The 25546-nt window shown below is 37.4% G+C and overlaps 1 protein-coding gene across 8 annotated transcripts in view; it reads left to right on the top strand.

Moving 5' to 3' along the window:
• The window catches only part of MDN1 (midasin AAA ATPase 1), a 109175-nt gene that overhangs the window by 60556 nt on the left and 23073 nt on the right, over positions 1-25546 (top strand). For all 8 annotated transcript variants that reach the window (XR_003252661.1, XR_003252663.1, XR_003252662.1 and 5 more), the window contains 27 exons: positions 613-746; positions 1498-1658; positions 2024-2144; positions 3271-3487; positions 3631-3862; positions 4972-5098; positions 6009-6179; positions 6313-6527; positions 6627-7008; positions 7236-7345; positions 8517-9213; positions 9744-9905; positions 10779-11052; positions 12016-12251; positions 12890-12985; positions 13226-13320; positions 14131-14255; positions 15437-15583; positions 15858-15967; positions 16413-16486; positions 16717-16912; positions 18528-18687; positions 18868-19014; positions 20923-21049; positions 22090-22195; positions 23314-23429; positions 24688-25173. Coding sequence is in view for 5 of the 8 variants with exons in the window: in XM_026060800.1 (XP_025916585.1) it covers positions 613-746; positions 1498-1658; positions 2024-2144; positions 3271-3487; positions 3631-3862; positions 4972-5098; positions 6009-6179; positions 6313-6527; positions 6627-7008; positions 7236-7345; positions 8517-9213; positions 9744-9905; positions 10779-11052; positions 12016-12251; positions 12890-12985; positions 13226-13320; positions 14131-14255; positions 15437-15583; positions 15858-15967; positions 16413-16486; positions 16717-16912; positions 18528-18687; positions 18868-19014; positions 20923-21049; positions 22090-22195; positions 23314-23429; positions 24688-25173 (5224 nt within the window). In the remaining 3 variants the exon portion in view is untranslated. The remainder of the gene's footprint in view (positions 1-612; positions 747-1497; positions 1659-2023; positions 2145-3270; positions 3488-3630; positions 3863-4971; positions 5099-6008; positions 6180-6312; positions 6528-6626; positions 7009-7235; positions 7346-8516; positions 9214-9743; positions 9906-10778; positions 11053-12015; positions 12252-12889; positions 12986-13225; positions 13321-14130; positions 14256-15436; positions 15584-15857; positions 15968-16412; positions 16487-16716; positions 16913-18527; positions 18688-18867; positions 19015-20922; positions 21050-22089; positions 22196-23313; positions 23430-24687; positions 25174-25546) is intronic.

The following is a 25546-nucleotide window of genomic DNA, read 5'->3' on the forward strand; positions in this document are numbered from 1 at the left end:
AAATTTAAATATGGTTGAATTGCACTGTTATGAAATCTGCCGCTTTAGACATTGTGTGTCCTGAATGTGTGAAGATTGTGTGAATGTAAAGCAGTCAGATGAGGACTAAAATGGTACATAACATATTATTCCTAAATTAGATATATCTTATGCTACAGCATGTATATCCAGCCTCTACTAGGTCATGTGTGCATATCATTTCTTTGTGATTATCTAAACTTTCAGAAGATGGTAGAGAGAAGCTGAAATTACATTCTGTCATTGGCTGATAAAAATAGCAAAGTTCTTCAGAAATCCTTTTGTTCTAGTTCTTTCTGTTGTTTTATTATATAAGTAGGATGTTTACTTTTAAGACAAAGGGAAAAAAACTTACTGATGAAATTAGTATGTTCATAGAAGGAGCTGTCCAATGTTTCCCTTTTTTATATTAAATACATAGAGAATTGTGCAAATAGTGAAGGAATATTTTGTTACTTTGAGTCTTGGATCTTTTCAGTTTTGCCCCAACCACTGAGAGGATCTAGTGGTCAGAAAGAAGCCTTTCATTGTCATTATATATGGCTGGAATATTCAGTCTTTTCCCTTCTTTTTTCCTTCCTCCCCAAACTCCAGATCCAGGAAGTTACAACTCCCTTCCTCATGCAATTGTGGTCAACCTTGCTGCTTTCTTTGAAATTTGGGATGCCTTTATGCTTCACTGGGTGAAGTCTACTCAAGTGGCCTTAAGTGATGATGACACGCACGATGTGAGCAGACTTTTCGTATTACATTTGCAGGGATTATTGGAAGTTAGTCTGCAGAACTCTTCTAGTTTCAGGGGCCATAAAATAAACAGCAGTGCTTCTGTTAATATTCGGAATGTGCTTGACACCAGGAAGATGATCGTGTGGTACTCTGTTTCAGTGGCTGTATTTGTGCTGTACCTCCTATTTTTGCTAATTCCTACTTCCTTCTCTGTGGAATGTAGAGTAAGCCTTTGGGTGGGAATTACCATACCTAAATGTAAGCACCTGGGATATAGGTGTCCATTGCTGAGCTTTATCATCTAATCTTCTCTACCTGTTTAGGATGTTTTAATTGTGTCTTAGAAGTGCCTGCTTCTCTACACTAATGGTAAAGGGAGTTTCCACATCCATCTCAGATGTGAACATTTAAAACTGGACAGGTGACATTCAGATTGCAGAGGTAGTTCATTTCTCCCTCTCCCTTCTCAGACCATCAAGATCACTTTGCTGAAACTTAACAATGACATTGTAGCCTGGGTCCATGGATTTCACTTTTTTGACATGTGTGGTTCCACTGCCACCAGACCCAACCAGTATTTTTAGAGGACATGTAGTTGAGTGCTAGTTGTGTACCTCTGAGTGTAAAGCGTTGCTGATTCTGAAGCTGATGGAACTGACAGTGTTGTGTTTCCTCTTGCTTGAAGTACAAAGTATTATGCAACATGCAGGGCTCAACAATAGGAAAACTGTAACCTTTTTGGCTTGTTGTTAGATTTTATATTGCTTGCTGTGGCGTGATCGGTTCTGGGCAGTCTCTGACACACTGATAGTGGATTCACCGGGATTGTCACTTCTGTCACTGCATTGGCACTGGGTTATGAAACATTTGATTGACAGAATTCCTCAGATGCTTATTGGATCAGAACAGCACAAGTAAGTGGCTTTGATTTGTGGTTATGTTAAATGGTTGCACAAGTTACCTTTTTATTAGCATTCTAGCTGATTAGTGTAATTTGCTTTAATGTCCAAGTTGTATTTCATTAGTTTTGCAAGTACAATGTATTAAATAGTTGATTGTTTTTAAAACCTGGATTTCTTAGTGTAGGGCTTCCCTTTGGCATATTTTTCCATCTAGAATCTTTACCCATTGTTTCTTCCTTAAAATTAGGTTGCCTTTTTAATGGAAGGAGAAGGAACTTTCCTTTCTGGTGCAATTTTTTGCCTTTTTTTTCCCCTCAAACTTTTGGGCTAACTGTCTTCCCCTCCCCCCTCCCCCCTTTCTCTTTCTCTCCCTCAAGGGTTTCGAAAGAAATTCAGTCTGTTTCACAGCACATTCAGAACTGCTTGGCCAATCCTGCCGGTGTTTCTGCCAGTATGAAGATACTACAGAAGTCTCTAGGAAGACCGCTTCCTTTTAAGGTATTGCTACTCAGTTTGCAAAAGACTTGTGCTTCCAGTGTTGTCCAAATATACCTTAAGACATTCTTAAAGATTTGCAGCACTTGCTGTCTGGGTTAGCAAAAAGACATTCCTTCTGGACTTGTTAGACTGATTAAAAAAGAAATTTCAGCCTATGTTAATGTACATCTTTTTTGTGAAATACATCAGCTATCCAGATAGCATTTCTATTATTAATTATGATTAGTACAAATAGCAGTTACTTGATATCAAGTGATGCACAAGTATAAAAATATTACTACTTGTTCTGTGCTGGGGACTTGTGAATATCAGTATTCCRTTTGTTTATTTAGTGAACATATGGGTATGTAGAATAGACTCTGTACTTCCTTTTACACCACGTAGGATGAGGTTGCTTTATGACTTACCAAACCAAGGTAGATTTTAAAGGTTAGGCCTCTTAACTTTGACAAGTTTTTCTTAAAGTTATTTCAGCAGTTGGTTTATTCAATAAAAAAAATCTTACAGTAAAGCTTTCTGAAGAGCATAAGTCCCTTTTTCAAAAGCAGGTCACAAGTAGACATGTAGGTTGCTCATCTAGGCCTGATCTCTTAAAGATGTTCAGCTGTTGTTGTTGTTTTTTTTTTTTTTTTTTAAAAAAACTTTATGAGACTTTCCAAAACATTCAGTGCTTACTGAGGACTATGGGAGGTTTTTCTAGGCATCCAAATGCATTTACATTGCAGGTCTGAAGTGCCAGGTTTTTTAAGTGATAATATATTGTTTCTGTCATTTTGAATTTATTTATGTATTTATTGCCCTTAGTTTAGGTAAGTTGTCATGTTGATCTATTGTTTGTCTGTATAACCTGTGTAGCTCCCTTGTGAAGAAGAAGAAAATTCAATATGGAGGAATTGCAGCCAGTTATTTCAATTTCTGTCTTCCTACTGTGTTGAGTAGGACTAAATTGAATTGTTGTGAAGTTGTGAATGTCATTGCAGATTGGTTTATGCGTGCCTACACTTTAGTGGGGCATGTGAATTTGAAATTTTCCCTGAAAGTTTTGACTGCAGTCACAGATTTCATTTGTTGTTAGCACTATTGAAATAATTTGCCACTTGTTCAAATGTCCTTTTCATGTTTCCAGGATAAACTGGGCGTGGAATGTTTTTCTCAGTTAAAAGTTCTCAGCAAACCACTTGGAGCCAACATCTTGGAGCCAAGACTGGCCTTTGGAAGCAGTAGGTGGCAGGAAAAAATGTGTTGTCTGAAAACCGCTGCCACTGGATGGAAGATAAAGAAAGCATTGCTGCAAGCTGAGGGCCTGATACTCAGAGCTAATCATTTAGAAGATGTTAGTCTGGGTAGGTAACTTTCTTTGAAGAGCCGAAGAGGATGATTTCTGTGGTCTCCATCCTTTTCATATAAAAATGAAACAGATGTGAAATGTTTGCTGACAAAAAGTATAGTACATGCATTTATGTGCCTTTTGCATCCTGTCAAACAGGTGAACTAAAGAATTTTTTGAAAGCCATACATTCACAGCTGACAGCAGAAGGAGTTATACATACTCATTCAGAAGAAATGATTACTCAAGATACCATCTCCAACCCTTTAGACCCTGCCTTATTAATCCAGCTCTGCAGTAGGGTTCAGCTGTGGCCGGCAATGGAATTCTTGGGCACACTCTGGCAGTACAAGCTGACAGCAGATTATATGGCTAAGGCTTGTGCAAGAAGGTAACAAGGTTGAAAAGAGAAATCCCATCTTCCTTTCACAAGATTCAGAGTCCCTAGCTAAAAATTATGTAAAGTCATGTGCATGTCTGTGTGCACATATGTATGGATATGTGTTTGTGTCTATATACACGTGTTTGCATGCACGCACATATATATGTATATAATTGCCCAAACATTCCTTGTCTGCATGCAGAATTGCACTTGGGCAGTTATAAAATGTTTCACCAAAAGAGTTGTTTAGTTTTCTTCCATTAAACTGATTTTTATTGATCCAAATATAGGAATGTTGATGTCCAAGCCCCTTGGAATAAAAATGCTAGACTCCAGAAATAGCTTGAACTGTAGAATGGATTATAGTTGAAGGAAGCCTAAAACCTTTTTTGTCTTACTGGTAATATTTTCCTTTTAATGAAACAGCGGTCCTTCATATTAGGAATTAACATAAAGATGTTTATGGCCATGTTGCTGGGCTGTTGCAGAAAGACTGAATTAGACCTGATGATGAAGAAAGTACCCTAGCATGCATGCTTCCTTTTGTGTGTAACAGAAAAAGCCAAGTAAACTACATGCATCTAGTTCAAATTAACATTATTAATTTAAGAAGTGCTGGTGTTGCTTCCAGGGGCCAAGTGTGTCTGTGTTTTTGACTGATCTGCTATTTCTTAAAGAAAAAAGCTGTTCATTTACAAACTTCAGTGAAAGTAATTTTTTTATACAATGAGACTCTTAAAATCACTTGATGTAGCTTCTCAAATTCAGCAAAGTTCTGATTTTCACAAGAGGAACTGTAAAGCTGGAAGGCAATTTGTCTCTGAATGTTTTGTCTGTTTTTTTTGAACATGTACCTTATAGCTACAGAAGATTCTGTTTCTTCACCCTTCAGCTGTGAATTTAGATTTTGCCAACTTTGAAGGATGCAAGTTTTTTGAGTATTGTTAGAGTGCCTCTTCTTCTCCAGTGTTTAAAATATTGTCATTTTAACCTTCTAACCAGTCTTCACTGTTCTTGTGACTCTCCTGTCCTTCTTAATTTGTTTTATTATCCAAATGATTTATTGTAGTTGTCTGGCTTAAGCATTACTTAAACTGTATTTTTCTTTTCTGCTACAGGGAGAACTGCAGTCAAGAACTACATATATGTTCAGATCTAACTCAGCTTATAGCTTTTGCCCTGAAATTAACACCGGCTGCTTCTCACCAGCTGTCTGGACTATGGCACTTGTTACACCTTACTGAAGTAAGAATAAGCTTTAGTTCTTGCAGATTTTTTCAGAGTTTTCAAAATACATATATTTCTGTAAGGTACTGACTTTCTATGCCTGACAATTATTGTTCCAATTCTTTTTTTTTTTTAATGAGAATGGAAAATGTTATTAACTATGAGCATGCAAAAAAMCACAATGCTAAACATTTAAAAGTCTAAAATCACATAGTTCTGTATAAACTTATGAACATAGTTGGATATTGTTGTTCCATTCATCCATCCATGAATTAATAGAAAACAGAAAATTGATTGAATGACAGGTACCAGCTTGGTTATATCTATTTATTCAAAATAATTTTATGYGGAAGAATTTAAAATATTTGTCTCTGTTCCTATGTCTCTAAATTGTTTAGGTCTATGTTGCAAAATAGACAGACTGGTACAGTTTTTATTTGATTATTTGATGTATTTCCTTTAGAGCAGTTTAATGCATCAGAAATTCTGGTCAGTTAATATTTAGCTATGGTATGGTGGCAGTTGTGCTCCCATGAAGTTCAATAAACCAGCAAGTTCTCCTCAGCTTCTTTTGAGCAGAATGTGGAGTGTCTTTTTTGGTTTTGTGTATATTTTAAATTCTTGTTAGCATAATATGAGGTTGCATAATTGCAGAATAGAGACTGTATGCTGAAAACTTGCACTGTAAACTCATTGCTTGTTCCACAGACAGAGAAGGAAGGTGAGCCAGTGCAGGCATTAGGAAGTGAACTTGTGTTCTTGTTGAGAAGAGATGCAAGCAAATGCTATGTGAAATTGAAAAAGACTTTAAGGGGAATCTTGTACTATCTCTATTGCAAAATAGTATCATGCTCTTTTATTCCTGCTGATTCTCATTTGCTGTCTATGTATTACCCCCCTGGTTCTTGTTTTTTTTCTGTCTCCTTAGATATCCCCTGAAGAAGTGTCTGTTCTGTCATGTCAACTAGTTAGTGCTGCACTAGCATCCTTTTGGAGCAGTACTTTCACCACAGATCCAGACTATTGGTTGACCTGGAGACCGCTACCTACAACAGAGGAAAAGAACTTTCCTAAATCCCATATGAACTGTCCTATGAAGGTTTGTCTATTCTGACCTAATCAAGTAGCTAGGCTGAAGACTGTTTTGCTAAACAATTCAACATACAGTAAAACTCTAGCATAGTCAGTGCAAGTTGCATCTGAAAAATCTAATTCTTAATCTCTTAATTTAGGGCCCAGGGATTTTGACCCGAGCAGTTTTCTCAAAGTGCTTCTTTGAAATTCTAACTAGCAGCAGCAAGACAAGCCAGTGGGATGTGAGTGGACTTCCTGTTCTGTCATCATCCCATGTGACACTGGGAGAATGGATGGAGAGAGCGCAACAGCTTCATGAAGTCAACACAGCATTGTGGACCAACCTGGCTGTCTCTTCAATAGCAGAATTTAGGTATAAAGACCTTCCTTCCACATATATGCTATTTAAACCAGGCATGTTATAGAAGCTTGTTTACCAGAGGTAAACTTTTTTTCATTTCTGTGCCTTCAGATACACAGATTCCAGACTACAAGGAATAATGCTGGGTAGACAACTCTCTGCCCTAGTAGATCTGGTTCCAATAGATCTGCAAGACAAATTTTTGGAGTATTGCAAGAAACTCTCACTCAAGGATCCTGTTGCATACGACTACCTTCTCAAGATGCTTAGAAGCATCACTGATCAGGAATTACTTCCTAAAGAAGTCCTTTTTCTCCTGCTCACTTGCTTGCGGCAGTTCTTTGGGGAAGGGCTTAAGGAGCTACCAGAGACAGCTTGGCGAGGAAGCCTCTGGGTGAATATTGGTTTGGTGCAGATCCAGGTGTGGCTTCCACAGACTAGGTTTGATCCAGCTGTGAAAAGAGAATACAAACTCAAGTATGCCAAAGAAGAGGTGAGTGTGGAGTTGGGTTGGCTTCTACCTCTCTTATATATAACATCAGTGAAATGGAGTTTGTTTTGGATATTCTTGGGTAAATCCTGTGAAGATACAAACTTGATATTTAAAGCATGATTTTTAAACTATACAGTTATAACTTCTTTTAATGTCCATGAAGATGATGCACCTGCTGGGTTATCAAAACCAGAACTTCAGAGAAGGGTTTATTCTTTCCTTTTTAGTTGCATCAGCTGGAGTGTGAATGGAAAACAAACGATTTGTCATCCCAGCTACATACAGGGAAAAGTATTGAAGATGAAGCAATCAACAACTTCATTCATCCCCATCTCAGGTAATATCCCAGGCACTTGATTCTTTTTGTTTAGATTGGAAATTACATCGACAGATGCTCAGGGTGGATTTTCTCCATAGCCTTACAAATGCTTATGTTAATCTGTCAAAATAAGTTAAGGCTTGTTGATTTGGAAGTAGTAAATTGCTGGTAAAAAGATGATAAAGAAAAATACAGAAGCTATTCTGTAGAGGTTTACTTGCAGTAACTGAGGAATTGTCCATACACACTTTCTACTGCTGTAAATACACCGACTGATACGATACAAGCCCACAAAATGGGGGTATGTAAATGCTTTTCACCTGAAAGCCATGTCTGTGTATGTGGACCTCCTATCTTGATAAAACTGAAGCTATGCTCAGAGGTGAAAATAAAGTCACACGTCTAACATAATTCTGGTACTTTCCACTGAATTGTGATAAGGTTGTTAACAAACTGAAATGAGATGGATTATCTATGATTGTAACTCTTAAAGGCCTCAGCAGAAACCAGTGCTAAATTACTGAATTCTTAGACCAATCTGTATTTAGTAGAAGTCTGCAAGTGTGTAACTTAGCATCAGCTTTTGCCTATGGTGCTGTTACCGAATTAAATATCTTACTGATTGGAATACACTGTTGATGCTTAGAATTTGTAGGTATTGGTTTTTAATCTGAGGAACTGGAGTAAGAAATTTTAAATGAATGGGAATTTTGTACAGGTTTTCAGGTATTCCTTGTGCATGGAGATAAGAAGTGGGTATTATTTTTAATTTTCCACAATTAATGGAAGTTTCCAGTCTCATTAGTATTATACATGTAGATTGGTCTGGTAGTTCTGTGCTATTGCTTAAAAAGAAAGATAGTCATTGAAAGCCAGTTCAGAATTCCTGATTGTTTCCAGTAATATTGCATTTCCATTAATGCTCATAGAGCTGTCGGGTCACAAGCAAAAAAAGCGTAATTGACATTTAATGGAAAAGTGTGGAAAAAAAATGAGAAGTGAGGGAGGGAAGGGTGTATGCATGCTATACTGGTGCCACCTTTCTGTTTTGTTTTTTTCCTAATTTGCTGTCTCTTACAAATCGGGAAAATACTGGTGATGTATCTTCCATTGTGTTACTGTGTAGCCTATGAAATACTTACATTTATTACAATATGCTTCTAAACTGGTCAATGTTATTTCTTAACAGACTGTTGCCTGAAAGAATGCAGAGGTTGAAGGAGCAGATAAGCAATCTTTCCAGAAAAAAAGCATTCAGGCCTCCATCCCCACCCTATGACTGCTTATACCAGGAAGTTCATCAGTACATCAACAGTATTGCACAGGTTTCTGCAGTCCAAGATCTTTTAGCTCGCCTTCTGCAGTTCCTCCGTGGGGAAAGACCTAAGTCACTCCAGGCAATACAAAACCTGTTAAATGAAGAAGCGTCGTGGCAGCAGTCACACCACCGGTTTAGGAGACACTTGGCAGAGGAATATGCTCTATTCCCCGATGCCATCATTCCACTGCAAACTGCCATCTTACAGTTGCAACATGGCATGAGACTAGTGGCTTCTGAAGCTTATGCAATGCTCAACAGTTTTGTCTGTCCTGCTGATCTTGCCAACCTCCTCACTTCTTTGTTGGCATTTCCTTCTGTTGGCCCCACCTTCCCCACTTATTTTGCTCATGCAGAAATTTTATGCTCAGTGAATTCAGCTGAGGTCCTTAATGGACTTAAAAAGTTTTCTCTGAAGCACTCTGAAGGAGAATCTGAGGGACTACAGAAGCCTTGCCCAACTCTGGAACAGCTGCTAGTGAATGCTTTGTTGCATCTTCGATGCCATGTACTATCTAAAGGAGAGATGGACCAGAAATCTCTGCAGCTTTTTAGGCATCTGTGTCAGGTAACATCTGAACTGTAATGGCCAGAAAATAATTAGAGTAGCATTTTGATTGCTTTTGTAGGATTCTTAAACTGAACTACCTGGATAAACATCAGTAAAAAGTTCTTAAAGTTGTCTCCCACCGTTACTCCCCTCACAGATTTAATAAAAGATTATTAAGCATATTATGTTAACTACTTCAGATTTATCAAAGCATAAAATCAAAGCCTCTAATGGTTGTCAAAGATTTTTTTTTTTTTTTAAGAACTTTCTAGTGAGTTTCTCTATAAAAGAGTTAAGAAAGAGGACTAGAACTTGGAGCAGGATTCTCTATTGCATACTGTTGCCTATGCTCTTTCCTCGTTGGTTTGTTGCAGGGGCAACTTAATCTTCATTCAAGTTAAATGGCTTTGATTTTTACTGTTGCAGACCCAAAGCAGGGATTAAAAAGAAAAAAAAGCCAAACAAGATAGATGCTGTCACAGCGATGAGGTATAATGTGATTTTAAGTATTAATTTGTGTAAAAGTATGCTGCTTTGTGTTTCCTCAGGCAATTATAAATGAATGGGATGAACAGGAACGCCGTGCTCAAGAGCGGGAGGCAATGGAAAACAGTCTGTACAGATACAGGAGTAAAAGCCATGGAAAAGGACAGAGTGAAGAAGAGGAGGAAGAAAAAGAATTTAGGAGGAGATTTCCTCTTCATGAAAAGGTAACAATAGTACTCTGCAAAGAAACACAAAGATTATGCGTAAAATAGCTCCTGAGAATACACGTTATAAATAAAACATAATGATAGATGAAACTTTTTTTTTTCTTCAGCCAAAAGGAAAATGTAGGGTAGATCTTGATATAAAAGGGTATTAGCCATGTGTTGGAATGATAGTTCCTTCTTGTTCATTTTCCCTTCTGGCTGTCGAAAGTTTTGGATTTAACTTCTGGATTTAAATTCTACTGTGGTTTTGCTGTGTAACCCTAAGTTACGTAACTGAATGACGATGTCATTAGTTATTTATGGTAGAATTCTGAAGTTTGATTCATTTAGCAAGTAAGGTCTGCTGAGGTTGTATTATCTGTAAAGAGCACTACTCTCCTTAACTGAATAAATGGCTCGAGATGCCAAATTTCATGTTTAACTGGCCTGCGTTACTACATATCTTCCCCAAGCAGTGACGTGCAGTATAGAAATCCATGAGCTGCTTCTGTGGATCCGTGGGTTGTGGGGAGGTAGAGATGTAATAGTAAAGATCTGGAAGCAGTCGAACAGCGTTAAGGCTGTTTATCAGCAGCTATGACTGTGCTGCTGCCTGTTCTGGAAGAGGTTTAGTGGGCAGCAGCACAGGGCTCTCTGTACTGCACTCTCTTGCCTGCTGTGGTTATGCCCTTAACATAATTGTTCCATTCACTTATATTCTGTTTCAGATTGACATCTAAACTGTGAGGTGGGTAGTGTGTTTATATAGAGGCAATTCCAAATCATTAGCACATTGTCTCAATACCCACCTCCTCCCCACATGTGTCCCACCACCAAAAGGCATTAAAGAAAGGAGTTATAATTGACTGTTGTTTATAATGTGATTTGTAGGACTTTGAAGATATCACAGCTCAGGCAAGTTTAGAAGAAAAAATGGAAACTGTAGATGAGTTGGAAGACCAGCTGGAAGTTGATAGAGCTCTTCTGTCCAAGAGCTCTATGCAAACAGTAATGATGGTTCATCAACAGTTGTGCTTAAACTTTGCACGATCCCTGTGGTATCAACAGAGTCTGCCTTCACATCAAGCTAAACATTATTTGAGTACATTTCTTTCCTGCTATCAGACTGGTGCATGTCTGGTGTCACACTTCTATCCTTTAATTGGTAAGGTTGCTAACATTTCAGATGTTTAGTTCTAGCTTTGTGATGATTAGTTCCAAATTAATTGTACTGCAAGTCATTAAATGTTTATATGCTATGGAGGAAATGTACAAAAACACTGCTGTTGTTTTCCAAAGAACTTGTTCCATGTTCAGAATTCTCTTGGGATGTTTTGGTCTTTAAGGGTTATTTTATTTTTATTCAATTTTTAATACTTAACCAACATAGTTTAAGAGTAAACTGAATCTGCTTCCTCATCCAAAATTTTGAACATTTTCATCTGCATAATCCTGTTGGAGACAATGGATTTGCAGAAGTTTCCCAGAGATAAAATTTTCAATTAGGTTCATAAAGAAATTAATTTTAATGGAGCTTCTATAGTTTTTAAAAAATAACAGGCACTTTGTTTTTACATTAAACTTTGGCACATTTGGTGTGAAAACCATAATAATGTGCGAGATCTCCGGATTAATATTTTTCATCGTTTCTCAAAGCAGAGCAGTATTTCAGCTCTAATCTAGTAAATGTGTGTGTAGGCAGTTAAGAAGGAGTGTATAATGTGCCAGGCCTGCTGTTTCTACCGTAACTTATTTGTGTGTCCATACTCCAGGTGTAATGTATGCGATATATTTTTTTTTATGTTGGATTACTTTTTCACAGAACCTTGGTAATGCTTTTGTAGTAAATCTCCTTGATGTGAATTTATGCATAGAGGAACCACAGTTGGATCCTGATTTTATTTTTTGTACAAAAAGTTGGTAAAATAGAGGATGTAAAGCTTAAGTATGCCTCTTCTTCTATACTCATTGCTTCTATCTCATTGCTGTGTGTGGCATATTCTTATATCTTCATAATACACACCATGATAAGGTTTGGGATAATGCTAGCAGGATGCAGGAAAAAATGAACTTTTCCTATTCAACTAAAAAAGAATGAATAGCATGTCTGTCGTTTTTGGCTTCTTAGGTGCTGAAATGAATGATAGTCTTCTGGGAAGCCAACTGCTAGTTAGCACTCTTCTTCACAATACCTTTTTTGAGGAACTGACTTCAGATCTTGTGCTACAGCAAGATGGCCCATATGACTTTTACCAGCATCCTAATATTCAGCAAGTCCGTCAGTGCCAACCTGTACTYGATAATTTTGCTAAAGAAGTAAACAGGTTACTGCAGGAATGGCCTGAGCATCCAGTACTTCTGCAGGTAAAGATATCTCAACAAATGTTTGGGAGAAAACAGTTGTGTGCAAGCAAGTATTTTAGAGTTGTGTGTATGTGTGTAAATGTATGTATAAATACATGCACACATGCATGCATATATTCACTGAGACATAAATCTGTGTATTAATTACACAGATGTTTTGAAGTGATGCCTACTTCTTCAGATATATTAGGTATTATCAGCAGTTTGATTTAGTTATGAAATGCTAAATGATATTCGTTGACTACTCTGATCTTATCGCTTCAGTCAATCTGCCATACCTTAAAGATTCTTGAGGTCTTTTCCTGTGTGGGCTCCTTTTTTTTCCAGAATGCGATGGTTTTTTTTTTTTTATTTGTTTGTTTTTGATGGTGCTTTAAAAGTGGATGTCTTTGGTACCACTTAGTTGAACTCTCCTGCTCTGTATTTCTTAGACTAATGCATAAACCCAGAATCAGCTGGAACTCAGCATTAGGTTGTTTGTGCTCTTTGGTCCAGAGCACTGGCCTTTACTGAACTCCTAGTTGAGCTAAATGCTAAAACCAGGAAGCTGTTAAAAAAAAAAAAAAAATCTTGCAGAGGAAGGTTATATATGAATCTAAATAATCTTAACTTTTGCATTTTTATTTTTCATTCTGTAGCTGTTAGTTGTGATGGACAGAATCTGGAGTTTTCCACTCTCTAGTCCTCTCTCGAAGTTCCTGAATGGCTTAGAAATTCTTCTTGCGAAGGCACAGGTATGAAGAGGGCTAAGGGAAACTGTTTTAGTTTCTCTTCTATGCTTCCTTATTTGTATTGGTACCATGATTAAAAACAACTGAAAGATGTCTGTGTGCAAGGATCTGAGGAAGTGAACTTGCTTCATGCTGTAAGTTTAAGTAATAGGAAAATGCTCCAGAGACCTAAATGAGTCTTGTCATGTAAAGATTAATTTCTTTATAAGGGAGAACTTTTTTTTTCCACCCCCCCCCCGCCAGGCCTGGGAGGAAAACGCTAGTCGAGCTTTGTCCTTGAAGAAACATCTTGATTTGGTCACACAGCTGATTATCCAGTGGCACAGACTGGAGTTGAAGTAAGAACTGTCCTTCCCTACAGTATCTAAGAAATAGCAGTAGGCTTCTGTTTCCGTACAGAGACGCATTCCAACGCCTTTTTTGCCTGTATTGCCTTAATTGTGGAAAATGTTTCCTTTGTGTGGATACCTATCCTGGTGGGGGGGGGGGGGCAGAGGGGGGAGAAGGGAGGAAAAAAAAAAACCCAAACCTAAAGGAATACCTGCACCCGCTCAGAATAAGCATGCCCATTCTAGKATTGTCTTTCCTGGTGACCATATGTGGATGCCTCAGAAGGAGTAGAAGCAGGACAAATGGCTACAGTACTTCACCCTAATATTTTCCCAGCCTTCTCCTGTTTTCATCTTGGGGTTTTGTAAGCCTGTAGTGGTTTGTCTGTTTAATAACCCCCATTAGATTTCCCTTAAAAATGGTTGCCCGGTCTCCTGTCAAGACCATGTAAAATATTCATATCCACAGTATACCTTGATCAGGAATTCCACAAGTCTACCTCACATTTTGTGAAAGGAGAACCTCACATTTTGTGAAAAGAGACTGTTTTTGCTTGCTTTAAACTTGTCTCTCTCTGGTTTTGTTTGACAGCCCCTAGTTTGTGTATTTCTTCCCCTATATATGATAGTGGCAAAGCGGTGATCTTCAATAGTTGATTGTGTATATTAAGCATATGTATACATGGTTTCATCCTGCAAAATTTTCTTTCAGTTCAGTAGAAACTGAGAATAAAGTTGGTGTTGTTTTCAAGCCCAAACTGCCAACAATTTTGATTTCTGTTTGTTTTGTTTGTTTTTTTGTCCCTGCCTTGCTTCCAGTTGCTGGTCAGTAAGTCTGGACAATATTAGGAAGCAGCATGTAGAGAAATCCACAAAGCACTGGTTCTCAATCTATCAGATGATTGAGAAGTATGTGCAAGAACAAACAGAGGGAAAYGAAGAAGGTAAGTATTGTCCTCCTATAAACCTGTGATACAGTTCCAGCAATTTCTAAGGATGCACGGTTAAGCACTTAAAAATGCTGGAGTTAAAGGATACATTTACAGGTGTAGTTCTTGTCCCTTTTGTGAAAGCCCTATGATAAATTCCATGATAGTATAAGATCTTCTAGAGAGTGTGTACTTTATTTGGTATTTATTTCTGAAACCATATATTTGTCTCCTAGGGCTAACATTGTAGGTAGTGTAAAGAAAGGAAGATGCCTGTAAAAGGCACCTGAAAGGAAGAACTGGTTACTGTGCCTCATGCGCATAGATACATATTTTAAACTGAGATTTGAAAGGGAGGAAGCCTCTGTCTACAGCTGGAAAAGGCACCTTACCTTTTTCTTATTGCATGCAGCAGAGTTCACATCCTAGCTGAACTGTTTTCAGCATTCTGAATAAGGCATAAACAATCCTTACAGTACGTATGTTTTTGGTATCTACCTTGCCTAGCAAATCTGTCTGCAGCTGTTCAAGTTACAGTTTTAAGGGGGGAAAAAAAAATGTTCTCCATACCTGGCCCCCAAAATTTTGTAAAATTGTAGAGATGAAAAAATGGTCCTCTGGGAGGAGGCAGAGCTCTTCCAATCTCATGAATAATAATTGAATGTACTTAACTTGTCAAGCCTCTGATTCTTGGGGGTTTTTTACATCTCCAAGTAGAGGAGCATGTCTTCCTCCTATAGGTAAGCTCTAAAGACACTATCTTCCCTACCAGATTCTTCCAAGATCTATTTCTTCCTGAATGATTATGAGGAATTAAGCAACTGGCAGTGAATAATTTGTGCTCATCATGGCTGAAAAAGCCATTCACTCATAGAAAATAGCAAATATTCTTGAATGCTTGATGCACTGTCAAGTTGTGCATGTAGCTGGCCTCAGGCAGCATCTTGTTACTGCCTCTCGTCCTCTCTTCTTTTTCTCAGTATGTTGTTTGCTGTCTTTACTCCTTATTTTAAAATTAGAATTCCCCCTTCTTCTTTCTATAGGAAGTTTCTTAGTTTCTTTTGAACCTTGCTTAATAGAGACGTCATATTGAGCTGGAAGTTTATAAAGGTTATAACAGTCAACAGTTTTCATGTGGAGTTTTGTTTTGTTTTTTCCTCCCTTCTTTCCTTTTAAATTTTTGGTGAAATGTTCAGAAGCTGAGCAGATGAGTCTAAAAATGCTGGTCAGCACACTACAGGCTTTCATTGAAGGATCTACGCTGGGAGAGTTTCAGGCACGGCTTCAGGCACTGCTGGTTTTCCACTGCCATGTCCTGCTGATGCCTCAGGTAGCAAGAAAGGGTAAGTCATTGCCATTACATGTGTTAAGTCTTCTTTACAAGACCTGGCCATCAGACATTCCAGACTTTACAAGCACATCATTAAGAGCTCATAAGTGCCATCTAAGCTTATATTGCTGCTTTCACTGTTTCCTTCAAGAATACTATTGGTTTGTTTGCCCCGTCCCTTGATACAGCTAAGCTTTATGACCACAAGCAGACTGGTTGTATTTCTGTTGTTGATACTGAAGAATATCCTGTTTTGAAAGAAGYTTGTTATTGTTTGTCCCTTCCAGATGTCCTGTGCAGCATCCTGTGGAACCTACACAATTACTATAAGCAGTTTTCAGAGTGTGTTGAGGCCAGAATCACTGAACTGCGTCAACCTATAGAAAAGGAACTTAAGGTAAAAGACAATTTTACTCAGACAGTGTATTGAACTGATCTGACGAACAGTGGAGCAGTGAGTGTTTGAATTTGTAGATACCCTGAAATCCCTGTGGTACTTCACATTTTCCTTGGCAAAGAATTGTTTTTGAGGTTGGGTAGAAGCCTTTAATATTCCATCAGTTCCATTCAGCCAAGGAGGTTTCTACCATATAGTGAAGCCCATTTGGATTTCACAACATTTGGCTGTGCAGCAGCTTGAGCACAAACATATTTTAACACATATAAACACATTATTAATAGAAAAAGGTGACTTATGCAATCATTTCCTCTCTAACTAATTGAAGGTCTTACATTTTAAGGCAATCGGATCATCATAGGTCATCAGCTTTAAAGATAATATTTTATATGCAAATACCTCATTGTGTTTGTATAAGTAATTGGATTATTTCTTTCCTTAATAGGAATTTGTGAAAATTTCAAAGTGGAATGATGTCAGCTTCTGGGCCATAAAACAATCAGTTGAAAAAACACACAGGTAACTCAAAAGCTTGGAAGTAAGGTGCCATTTGGGGACTGATAAATAGCCATATTTGTGTGTGACCAATTTCTACCTTCCTGCTAGATGATTTCTCTATAATGTTAAATTTAAAATGCTGGAATATTTCTTATACCCATCAGACAGTGGAACCATATTTATTTTGAGCAACTGGGAGATTTCGAAGATTAGAATGCTTGATAACTGTTTTGCTTTTCTTTGGTAATTAGGACCCTCTTTAAATTCATGAAGAAGTTTGAAGTTGTTCTGAGTGAGCCATGTCAGCCTGCCTTGGTGGAAAGTGGTAAGGAAGGGCAGCTGGACTGCTTGCAGAAGCAGGAAGAATCTCTGAACACAGAGACCAAAGTTCAGAGGCTAAACAACACAATAAGAAAAACTCTGTGTGCTAGAACAGATGCTGACAAGGTGACTTTATTCTTTATTTTAAATGTAGGAAGGATGTTTTCTCTATTTTCATGTATATGTTGCTTTTCACTGATTTATGCAGAAAAACTTCATATAAACGTCAAGTCTGATTGTCAACTTTTTGATCTTTTTTGTGTTCAGTGCTATGAAACGCCACAAGAGGGTGGATGTGCAATATAGAAAGACAAATGTTCAGTATCACTGTGTCACAATATCTACCCTCTAATATAGGGATGGTAGCAGTTACATATTTTGTCTCCAAGTTACTCGAGTATTGTCTGCAACAACTTGCCAGTTTCCAACTAGTGCAGAGATAATGACTAGGAGTAGAACTAAATTTTGCCTTTTTTACTTAAAGAAATGTTCTCTGCCATTAAGGGAGAATTTTGACCCAAAATGATAATCTTGAGCATCTTTGATTTCAGCTACAGATTCTTTAAACAGGGACTCAGACAAATGATCATATATCTGTAATATTTGTGCATATGTAAGCACTGAGTAAATATAAAATACTTTGAGCTTAAATTCTTAAAGGAAAATACATTGCTTTGTCACACATTTGCTGTGGGCTGAAAGCATATGTATGTGAACAGTTGCTTTATTAGCTGATATGTGATAACTCTTGCTGCACGGTGCCTTGTTTGGTGTGTCTGTAATAAAGTTGTCCAGCTCAGAGAGGAAGTTAGTTATTTTTATTCCTGAAATTGATTCACACCCATCCCACATGTTCACACCCATCAGGTTTTGTCAGTAAGAAGTGAGAAGCCGGTCAGAACTCCTCAGGATTTTGTTGGAGGTGGGATGCTCAGTTACTCCTATCTGGCAGATTCCAGGGCTTTGTTCACTTTCTTCATACTGGGAGGGTGGTTGGTCTTGCTCTTGGCCTGTGACAGTCATGAGGACAGAGTAAGGAGGTGGAAATCTGGCAGTAATTTATTTATTTATTTATTTATTTTGACTTGGCAGCTTCTTCCCTCCCTCCCCCCCGCCCCGAAACCTGTTACTGATAATTAACACAGTTGCTCATTTCCCTTGTTTAATGAACAAAGACATTATGAAACTACAAGAAGACATAAAAAAAAAGTTAGAATTGGACAGTCCCTACTGAATAACTTCAGACATGCCAGAGGATCATTTCTGTCATTTAATCATTTCTATTTGCATACCTTTTTCATTGTTCTTTAGCAGGGCAATTAAATTTGTGTCTAATAGGGAGTTAGTGGTGTTCTTATCTTACACCCTGGGGGCATTAGTGATTTATGTTAGTGTAACTGTCTTTGGACTGGGAAGGTTGAAGAAGCTGATCTGAAGCAGTGATAACCTCTGTGAAAGAGGTCATGACAAACAGCTAAGAGAGTAGGACCGTAGCATCTTCCATTTATTTGGCTGTTTTCAGAATTAACCTATACCTGATGAGCATAGACTGTGATTTTTTCCTCCAGTGTTGGTGCTGAACTGTGCTGAGGAGCACACGAACATGTTTTTAGGTTTCAGACGAATGCAGAATTTTGCTCTTGTTCTTGTAGCAATTACTGTTGGCTTAACTGAGGCTGTCTTATCTGTTCATTATGCATGTATGTGTATATAATCAGACTGTTTCTTTAATTTTTCTCAGAGGGCTCTCCCAGAAGAATGTCAGGATGGGATTATATTTCATGCAGAATCTCTTCAGTATCGTCTGCCTAAACTTACAAAAAAAATGAAGAAAATGTGTGCAACAGTTATGGAAAATAATTCATTTTTAAGTCTGCTGGAAAGTCTTGACCAGTTCACAGGTTGAGCATTCTTGTGATTTCCATACCATAATTGACCTCTGTAACGCGAATTAAAATGGATAATGGATAAGGAGGAAGTTTACATATAGACATACAGATCCCTTCACAGACCATCTTTCCATGGCTGGTTTGTGTGTGCTGAAGTTTCACATCTCTTGCCTTTCCCTTTCCTCCGTACAGGTGATATCATTGTTTCTGTAGCTGAACTGCAGAATTTAACATTTAATCAGGCAGCAGATAAGGAGAAGCAGAAGTCAGAGGCCAAGCATATTCWGATGCAGAAGCAACGGGCTTTGTCAGATCTCTTTAAAAGCCTTGCTAAAACAGGTGAGTTTTTAATTAAAATGTGCTTAGTTTAAAAATACAAAGATCTTAAGCATTTTACATTTTTGCTAATACATGTAAATATACCATAATATTAGTTATGTTCTTGAAGTCATTGAGCCATCAATACAGAGTAGTACTTAAGTGTCTCTTTCCTTTCCTCTATTGACTATGAGACCTGACATGTTTGCCTTTCCAAATACCTTCTCTTCCTCTTGCACTGCATTATATGTAAAACAGTTGCTCTTCTGAAGCAGGAATCTTATAGTATCTCCAGTCAGAAGTCRCTGTGCAACTTTGAGAAACATGAGGGAAGCTGATTATCTTGCACCCATTCCCCAGTCCAGAACTGAAATGAAATCTGCTCCTTTGCTTGAGAGCCCATCCCTCAGTTGGCAAATTGGCAGAGTTCGAATTGGTGGAGATGCTATTGAGCCATAGAGACTGAGTGGCCTGTTGATGGGAATTGTTGGAGGCATGCTGGTCAGCAGTACAATCTACCTTGCTGCCCTTGCTAGTCCTAAGATGAAGGATCTACCCAAGCTATTAGTTTTCTTTTCCTTTGTTGTTATGTTAAATTATTCATCAACTGATTAGTCATTGAACAGTTCAGAAATGAGAAAAAGTATGCAATCGCTATATATATAAATAGCTTTCTGACAGAGCTCTGCCAAGTCATAGCCAGAAGCAGAAGCTAAACATAACTCTGCTGGGGTTTTTTTTAATTGTCATTTTGGTGCTTCTCTTTGAAGCCACAGCTTCTGGCCTCAAGTGATTCTGAGAACCTCAAAAAAATGAAAGAAAAACGTTGTTTAAATTGCATTTCTCTCTCTCATGGTTGCATAAAGAGGTTGAAAACATGAACTTAAGGGTTCCAAGAAGGCATGATTTTAATAGCAAATTAACTCAAATGGGTTGTATCATGGCACTTGAGAAATAATTAAAATAAAATAATTCCAAATGCTTTGTGGGAGAGAGTTTTAAATTGTCATTTTGAGCGTATATGGTTTGTATTACTAAACAGTTGACATGTACTGAGTAAGTAGTTTCTGGAATATTAAGCTGCTTCTAATTTAGACTGCAAACACAGGTGGATATAAGTGGGAGGTTTCCAGCACACATACTTTTCCTGTGTTTGGTAGTGGTTGCATTTTTACACCCACTGGTGAAAAAGGATTTCTGACAAGGATTGCTACCCCATGAAGTTTATGCTGGAGGGAGGATATACTGCAATGATTTAATTAGACATTGGTCTTGAATTCTTTATCGGGCTCTGCCATTGATTTCAAGTGACACCTTTAGCTTCCTCGTTCATCAGCCATTTCATATCTAAAAATGGGGTGATGATCCCTTAATCCAGCTTTCATAAGAGACCAGGATAATGAATGGAAAAGGGTTACTCTTAAGACTCATTCTCCATTCCGTTTGGGAGAAACGGCAACATATATAGATATGATAGATAGACAACATAGMTAACTAATGAGTGTTTATTACGTTCTCCACTTTCCTTCAGGATACTTTGAAATGAGCATTTTAATTGGCTTGGGAGAAATCACCACATTTAATTCAATTTTGAAAATAGCTAAGATAATAGCCTGAGGACTGAGTTTAAAAAGTATATAGCTGTAACTTTCTTTTTGGTTTTATTTCGGTAGCATTTGCCTTTTAGGTTCAGGCTTTTGGGTTTTTTTCTGCTGCTACCACCCACCTCTTTTATCCCCACATGTCTGTTTATTTGTCTTATTTCAGTTGTGTATTATGTGTTCTTCCATTAGGAAATTATGAAATGTTCAAGTGGTTGTCAAGATCAGAAACACTGGCAGCTTTCATATCTTAATACCAGTTATTGGTGTCATTTTTCATACAAAAGAATGAGGACATAAAAAGATGTGTGTTCAAATGTCGTTCCAGGTTTGTCATACCGGAAAGGTCTGTCTTGGTCCCGTTCAAAAGACTATCATGAAATACTCTGCCTGCTTCCACTGGATTTGCATAGTGCATTAACTGTAGTAAATTGTACACATGAAGTGGATGCCACGTATGTACATAGCATTTCTAACCTTCAGATTGTATAAACTGCAGCTATAATTCTCAGAATTAATTGCATGTGGATTTAGATTGGTGTTTCTGGACTTTAAGTCCTTTAGGGTTTTAAAGATATCTGTAGGGTTTGGGGTGCTTTGCCTGTTTGGGGTGGTCTTGGGAGCTCGTGGGTTTGGGGGATTTGGGGTTTGGGGTTTTTGGAGGGTTTTGGGTTGGGAGGGTTGAGTTTGGATGGTTTTAGGGGGTTGAGCAGTTTTTTTGGTTTTTTTTTAAGATTACTTCTCAGTTTGGAAATCTAGTACATACTGTACTGGCACACAGCTGATTAATATCTATTATATAGAGTAGATTTTTTTTTTTTTTTTTTTAATTGCACTTTTGACAACTCTGTGAGAACGCCCAACTCTGCCTGGGAAGCTTTGCTAACATTATATTAGAATGTAGACTGTTAAAAATTTCATTAAAGATGAGCTGTAATTTACAGGGATTATTTAGTCTGTGTTTCTATCTTCATCATTGGCTAATGGAATATTTCAGGAGAAATTCRTAGTAGACTTCAAAGTAGGTATTTATGGAATAACCTGCATATTGCAAAGATGTTTTTTTCAATTTTTTCTGTAGTGTTTTTCAGGCAGTAGGTAATTTTATATCATTGAGACAAGCTGATTACTGACCTTTTCAGATGTAAGGGTTTAGCTTGTCTCTTCATCAAGCCCAAAACAAAGGCTTCCCTATCAGAGTGGATTTAGCTGCATAAAAAATTTGCTACTCAAGTGCTAAATGATATTAGATGTTAAAAATTCTGGTACTGTTGCTGCTCTAAGTTTCCATTGGGTTTATTAAAAAAAATTAAGTGTTTTCTTATGACTAGAATACTTGTCTAGTACTCTAGGGAAAATGAAGAATTACAAGACCATTGTGTCTGCAAAATAAAAAAATTATAGCAAATTTCTCAGAGGCTGAAGAGCTAGCCTGGTGTTTCCTGTGTTCTGAGATACTCAAGTTATGTACCTTTCTAATATCGAACTTTGTCAGGTTGCTGACAGAGATCTCATCTGCCTGGGATGGATGCCAGAAGTACTTCTATCGGTCGCTTGCACGCCACTCTAGGCTTCAGACAGCACTGTTGGCACCTGCCAAGGTAAAACATCAAGCTAAAGCCAGAAATCCTACTTACATTACTTTTATTTTATCACTTTGAATTGGGATTTTCCAGAAGTAGAAGGGTAACATGAGAACACTGTTTTCCGTAACATAAGACAAAATATTTTGGGGACAACTCTTTAAGTGCAGCAGTTCAAAACCTGTCATTTTAGCATTTTAATTTGGGGAGTTCAGTTAATAATTTGTGCAATGACTAATGTGTTTCATCTTAACAGATCCCAAATTACTGCTTTATTTTGTGTGTGAAGGAAACCCATAAAATGCTGAATAGATAAATGTTAGACAATCAAAATCTGGATTAGTTCAGACTCATGGAAAATCCTTTGTGAGTTATAATTGAACACAGCTGGAGCCTAAGTTCAACAGGAAAAATACTGATAATTCCATACTTGAAAATTGGTCTAAAATCAGTAAGGGGAACAAATGAATTCTGACAAATCACTATTACTTTTTCAGTACTCTAGGAAAACAAGGATCTCTTCCAGATGATCTTCCTCTCACCACACTTGACTGCTTTTTTTTTTTTTTTTTACAACATGATGCTGACGGATGCCACAGCTGATAACAGCATAAATCATTGGACACAGATGTGATCAGTTTTGTTAACTGCTGTGAACGTGTGTTCTAAGTTTTAGTTCAGGATCCTTTCAACAAAAAGGCATGAAAGTAATTTTCAATAAATCTAGAAAAATGAATTGTGGAAGAGATTTTTAGCAGTAGTCATATGTGTGAAAACTTAAGCTAACGTATCCTCTTTGGTTTTCAATTATCATTTTGTAAGATAGCTTTATTTCTTGGAACTAAATTTACAAAAAGGATTGCTGCATTGAGGTGCAATTTAATACAATTGTCACAGAAGCTACTTGAAAATCAAATTTGTGTGCAATTTATTTGAAAGATAGAGGATGCAGAGAAATGAAGGCAGTGGAAATTACAACTGTACTTTTTGTCTACACTTTAAGACTTGCTCAGTTAAACCAGAACCTTCTAGTCTGCTCAGTGAAATGAAATGGAGACATAAAGAACATTGACATCACTTGGTCTGCTTATGTCATTTAATTGTTCCCTTCCCTTTCTCCGTATTTGTTTCTTCAGGACATTGGACTAGGTAGCATTGAACGATGCAAGGGATTCACTGCATACCTCATGAAGATGCTTGTCAGGCAGAGAAGATCTCTTGCTGCCTTGACAGAACAATGGATCATACTGAGGTATTTTTGCATTTCATTATTACAGTCTTAGATGTTGGAAGGGAGTTTGGCAGTAAGCAATTCAGTTTAAGAAAGTTGGAAAATGATAAAGTAGAAGGAATTCAAATCCCATCCCCTCAATAGAAAAGAAAAAATTGTTTTTAGRTGTCATTTATCCTGTCATTGCAGCCAGCATTCTGGAATCAAAATAATGGGGGAAAAATGAGTTAGGCACATCTGAAGACCGTGAAATAATTACTCTAATTAATTACACAGTTAAACCTTTAGACTTTCAGATCTCTCCCATTTGGTATTGGGAGAGCTATGTTATATAAGTTAATTTTGGCTTCGTTCAAGTTTGGTTTGGTTTGGAGCAAATAGATGACGTGGTTGGCACTTTAAGTCAAAATAAGAAACCTCAACAGTTTATGAAGAAAAATTCTGAAAGGGTTTGAGGTTTGTTTGTTTATTTATTTATTTATTAACTGTAGAGACACATTAAACTTGTATTGAACAGGAAAAGTATACAATAAATCTTTCTTACTTGATGTGATTTTTCATTCTGTTGCTTATCTGTTTCGCTGTCAGCTCCACTGTTCTGCTGAATATTTGTGCTCTTGCTGAAGTAAACCATAAAACTTATTGAGGTTGTATCAGGGACTATTCCCTTCATACAGTGTTTGATCTCAACTGGAGATTTATGGTGTAAAATTTGTATTAGAACAAAAAACTTATATTATAACAGGAATGTTTTTTAAAAAAAAAATCCTTACAGTTGCAGGAATATTAGAAGTGCTAAGACACTTAATTGCATTGCTATAACTTATTGCGCATCAGATTCATCCAATTGTTTGTCATAAACTGTCTGTTATACAGCATTTGGAAATTGATTGTCTCTTAGAATCCAATTTGTTTGTATAATGGAGGAAAATGAACAGTATTTGAATATCAGACCAGGAGTCTAAGGATTATTTGAAAGGATTGTGTTGATTCTGAGAAATATTACTAAATCCGGTTCTCAGGATGTCTCAAACTTATGCAATGGAGAGAAAAGTTCAATAATTAGATAAAACCTTCTCCTCTTAAAAAAAAAAAAAAAAAAAAAAGCTATTCCAATGTCTTATGTGCTGGCTTTTCCAGAAAAAGTTTGACTTCCACTGAGTTCATATAATCAAGAGTTTTTATGGACTTACTCTCAAGGTTGCGCTTTTAAAAGGGAAGTGTAATGTAAATCTCAGTTGGATTTATGTAACTTTTTTCCTTCTTTGTTCCTAACCAGGAACCTCCTGAGTTGTATACAAGAGATAGATTCTAGGTTGACTGCTGACAGAGAACACAGTGTAGCATTTCCTCCTCAAGACAATTTTCAACAGTGGACTGACAGACTGCAGCAACTCTCCATGCAGTGTGTGATGGTTCTTGAGGAGCTCTCTTGGTTTCTACAATGCTGCCCAAAAGAACAGTCAATGAAGTGTAGTGATAATGAAAGGACAGATGACAAAACAAACATTCTTCAGAGTACAGGACCTGAGCAGACCTTGGGAAATATTCTTATGGGAATACCTGACCTAATTCCCTCAGAGCTAAAATACCCATCTCCAGTAACAACAGAGCAACTGCCTCCTGGATGCAGGATGCAACATAAAGATCAGTTATGGCTGCAGCTAGCTACAAAATTCACTGCAATGCTGGCCAATGTGAAGGCAATGAAAGCAGATGTGGACAAAATAAGACAACAGTCATGTGAGACCTTATTTTATTCCTGGTGAGTTCTGTCCATGTGTAAAACTGAATTTCTGTACACTGTATGTTCATTTGAGATGTGTAAAGTTATCTTGAAAATGTTTGCCTATGTGTATCATAAAAGATATTGTTCAGATGCTCTTAAAACTTGTTTTTGTTTGTTTTCCTTTCAAAATGCAGTCTGGCTTTTCAGACAAATGCATTGTCTCTTCCCCCACCCCACTGACAAGTCAGACAAAAATTGGTCCATTTTAGCTTCTCAATTTTTGTTTTTTCTCTCCTGAACAGGGATTTCATCCCTGTAGCTCCTTATTTATTTAGTTAGATAGCGATGAGAATTTCAAATGTAAAAATCCTAGGGCGTGTGTGGCTTTTTTTTTTTTTTTTTTTTTTTT

This window comes from Apteryx rowi, unplaced genomic scaffold (assembly GCF_003343035.1).
Source record: "Apteryx rowi isolate R43461 unplaced genomic scaffold, aptRow1 scaffold_171, whole genome shotgun sequence".
NCBI lineage: Eukaryota > Metazoa > Chordata > Aves > Apterygiformes > Apterygidae > Apteryx > Apteryx rowi.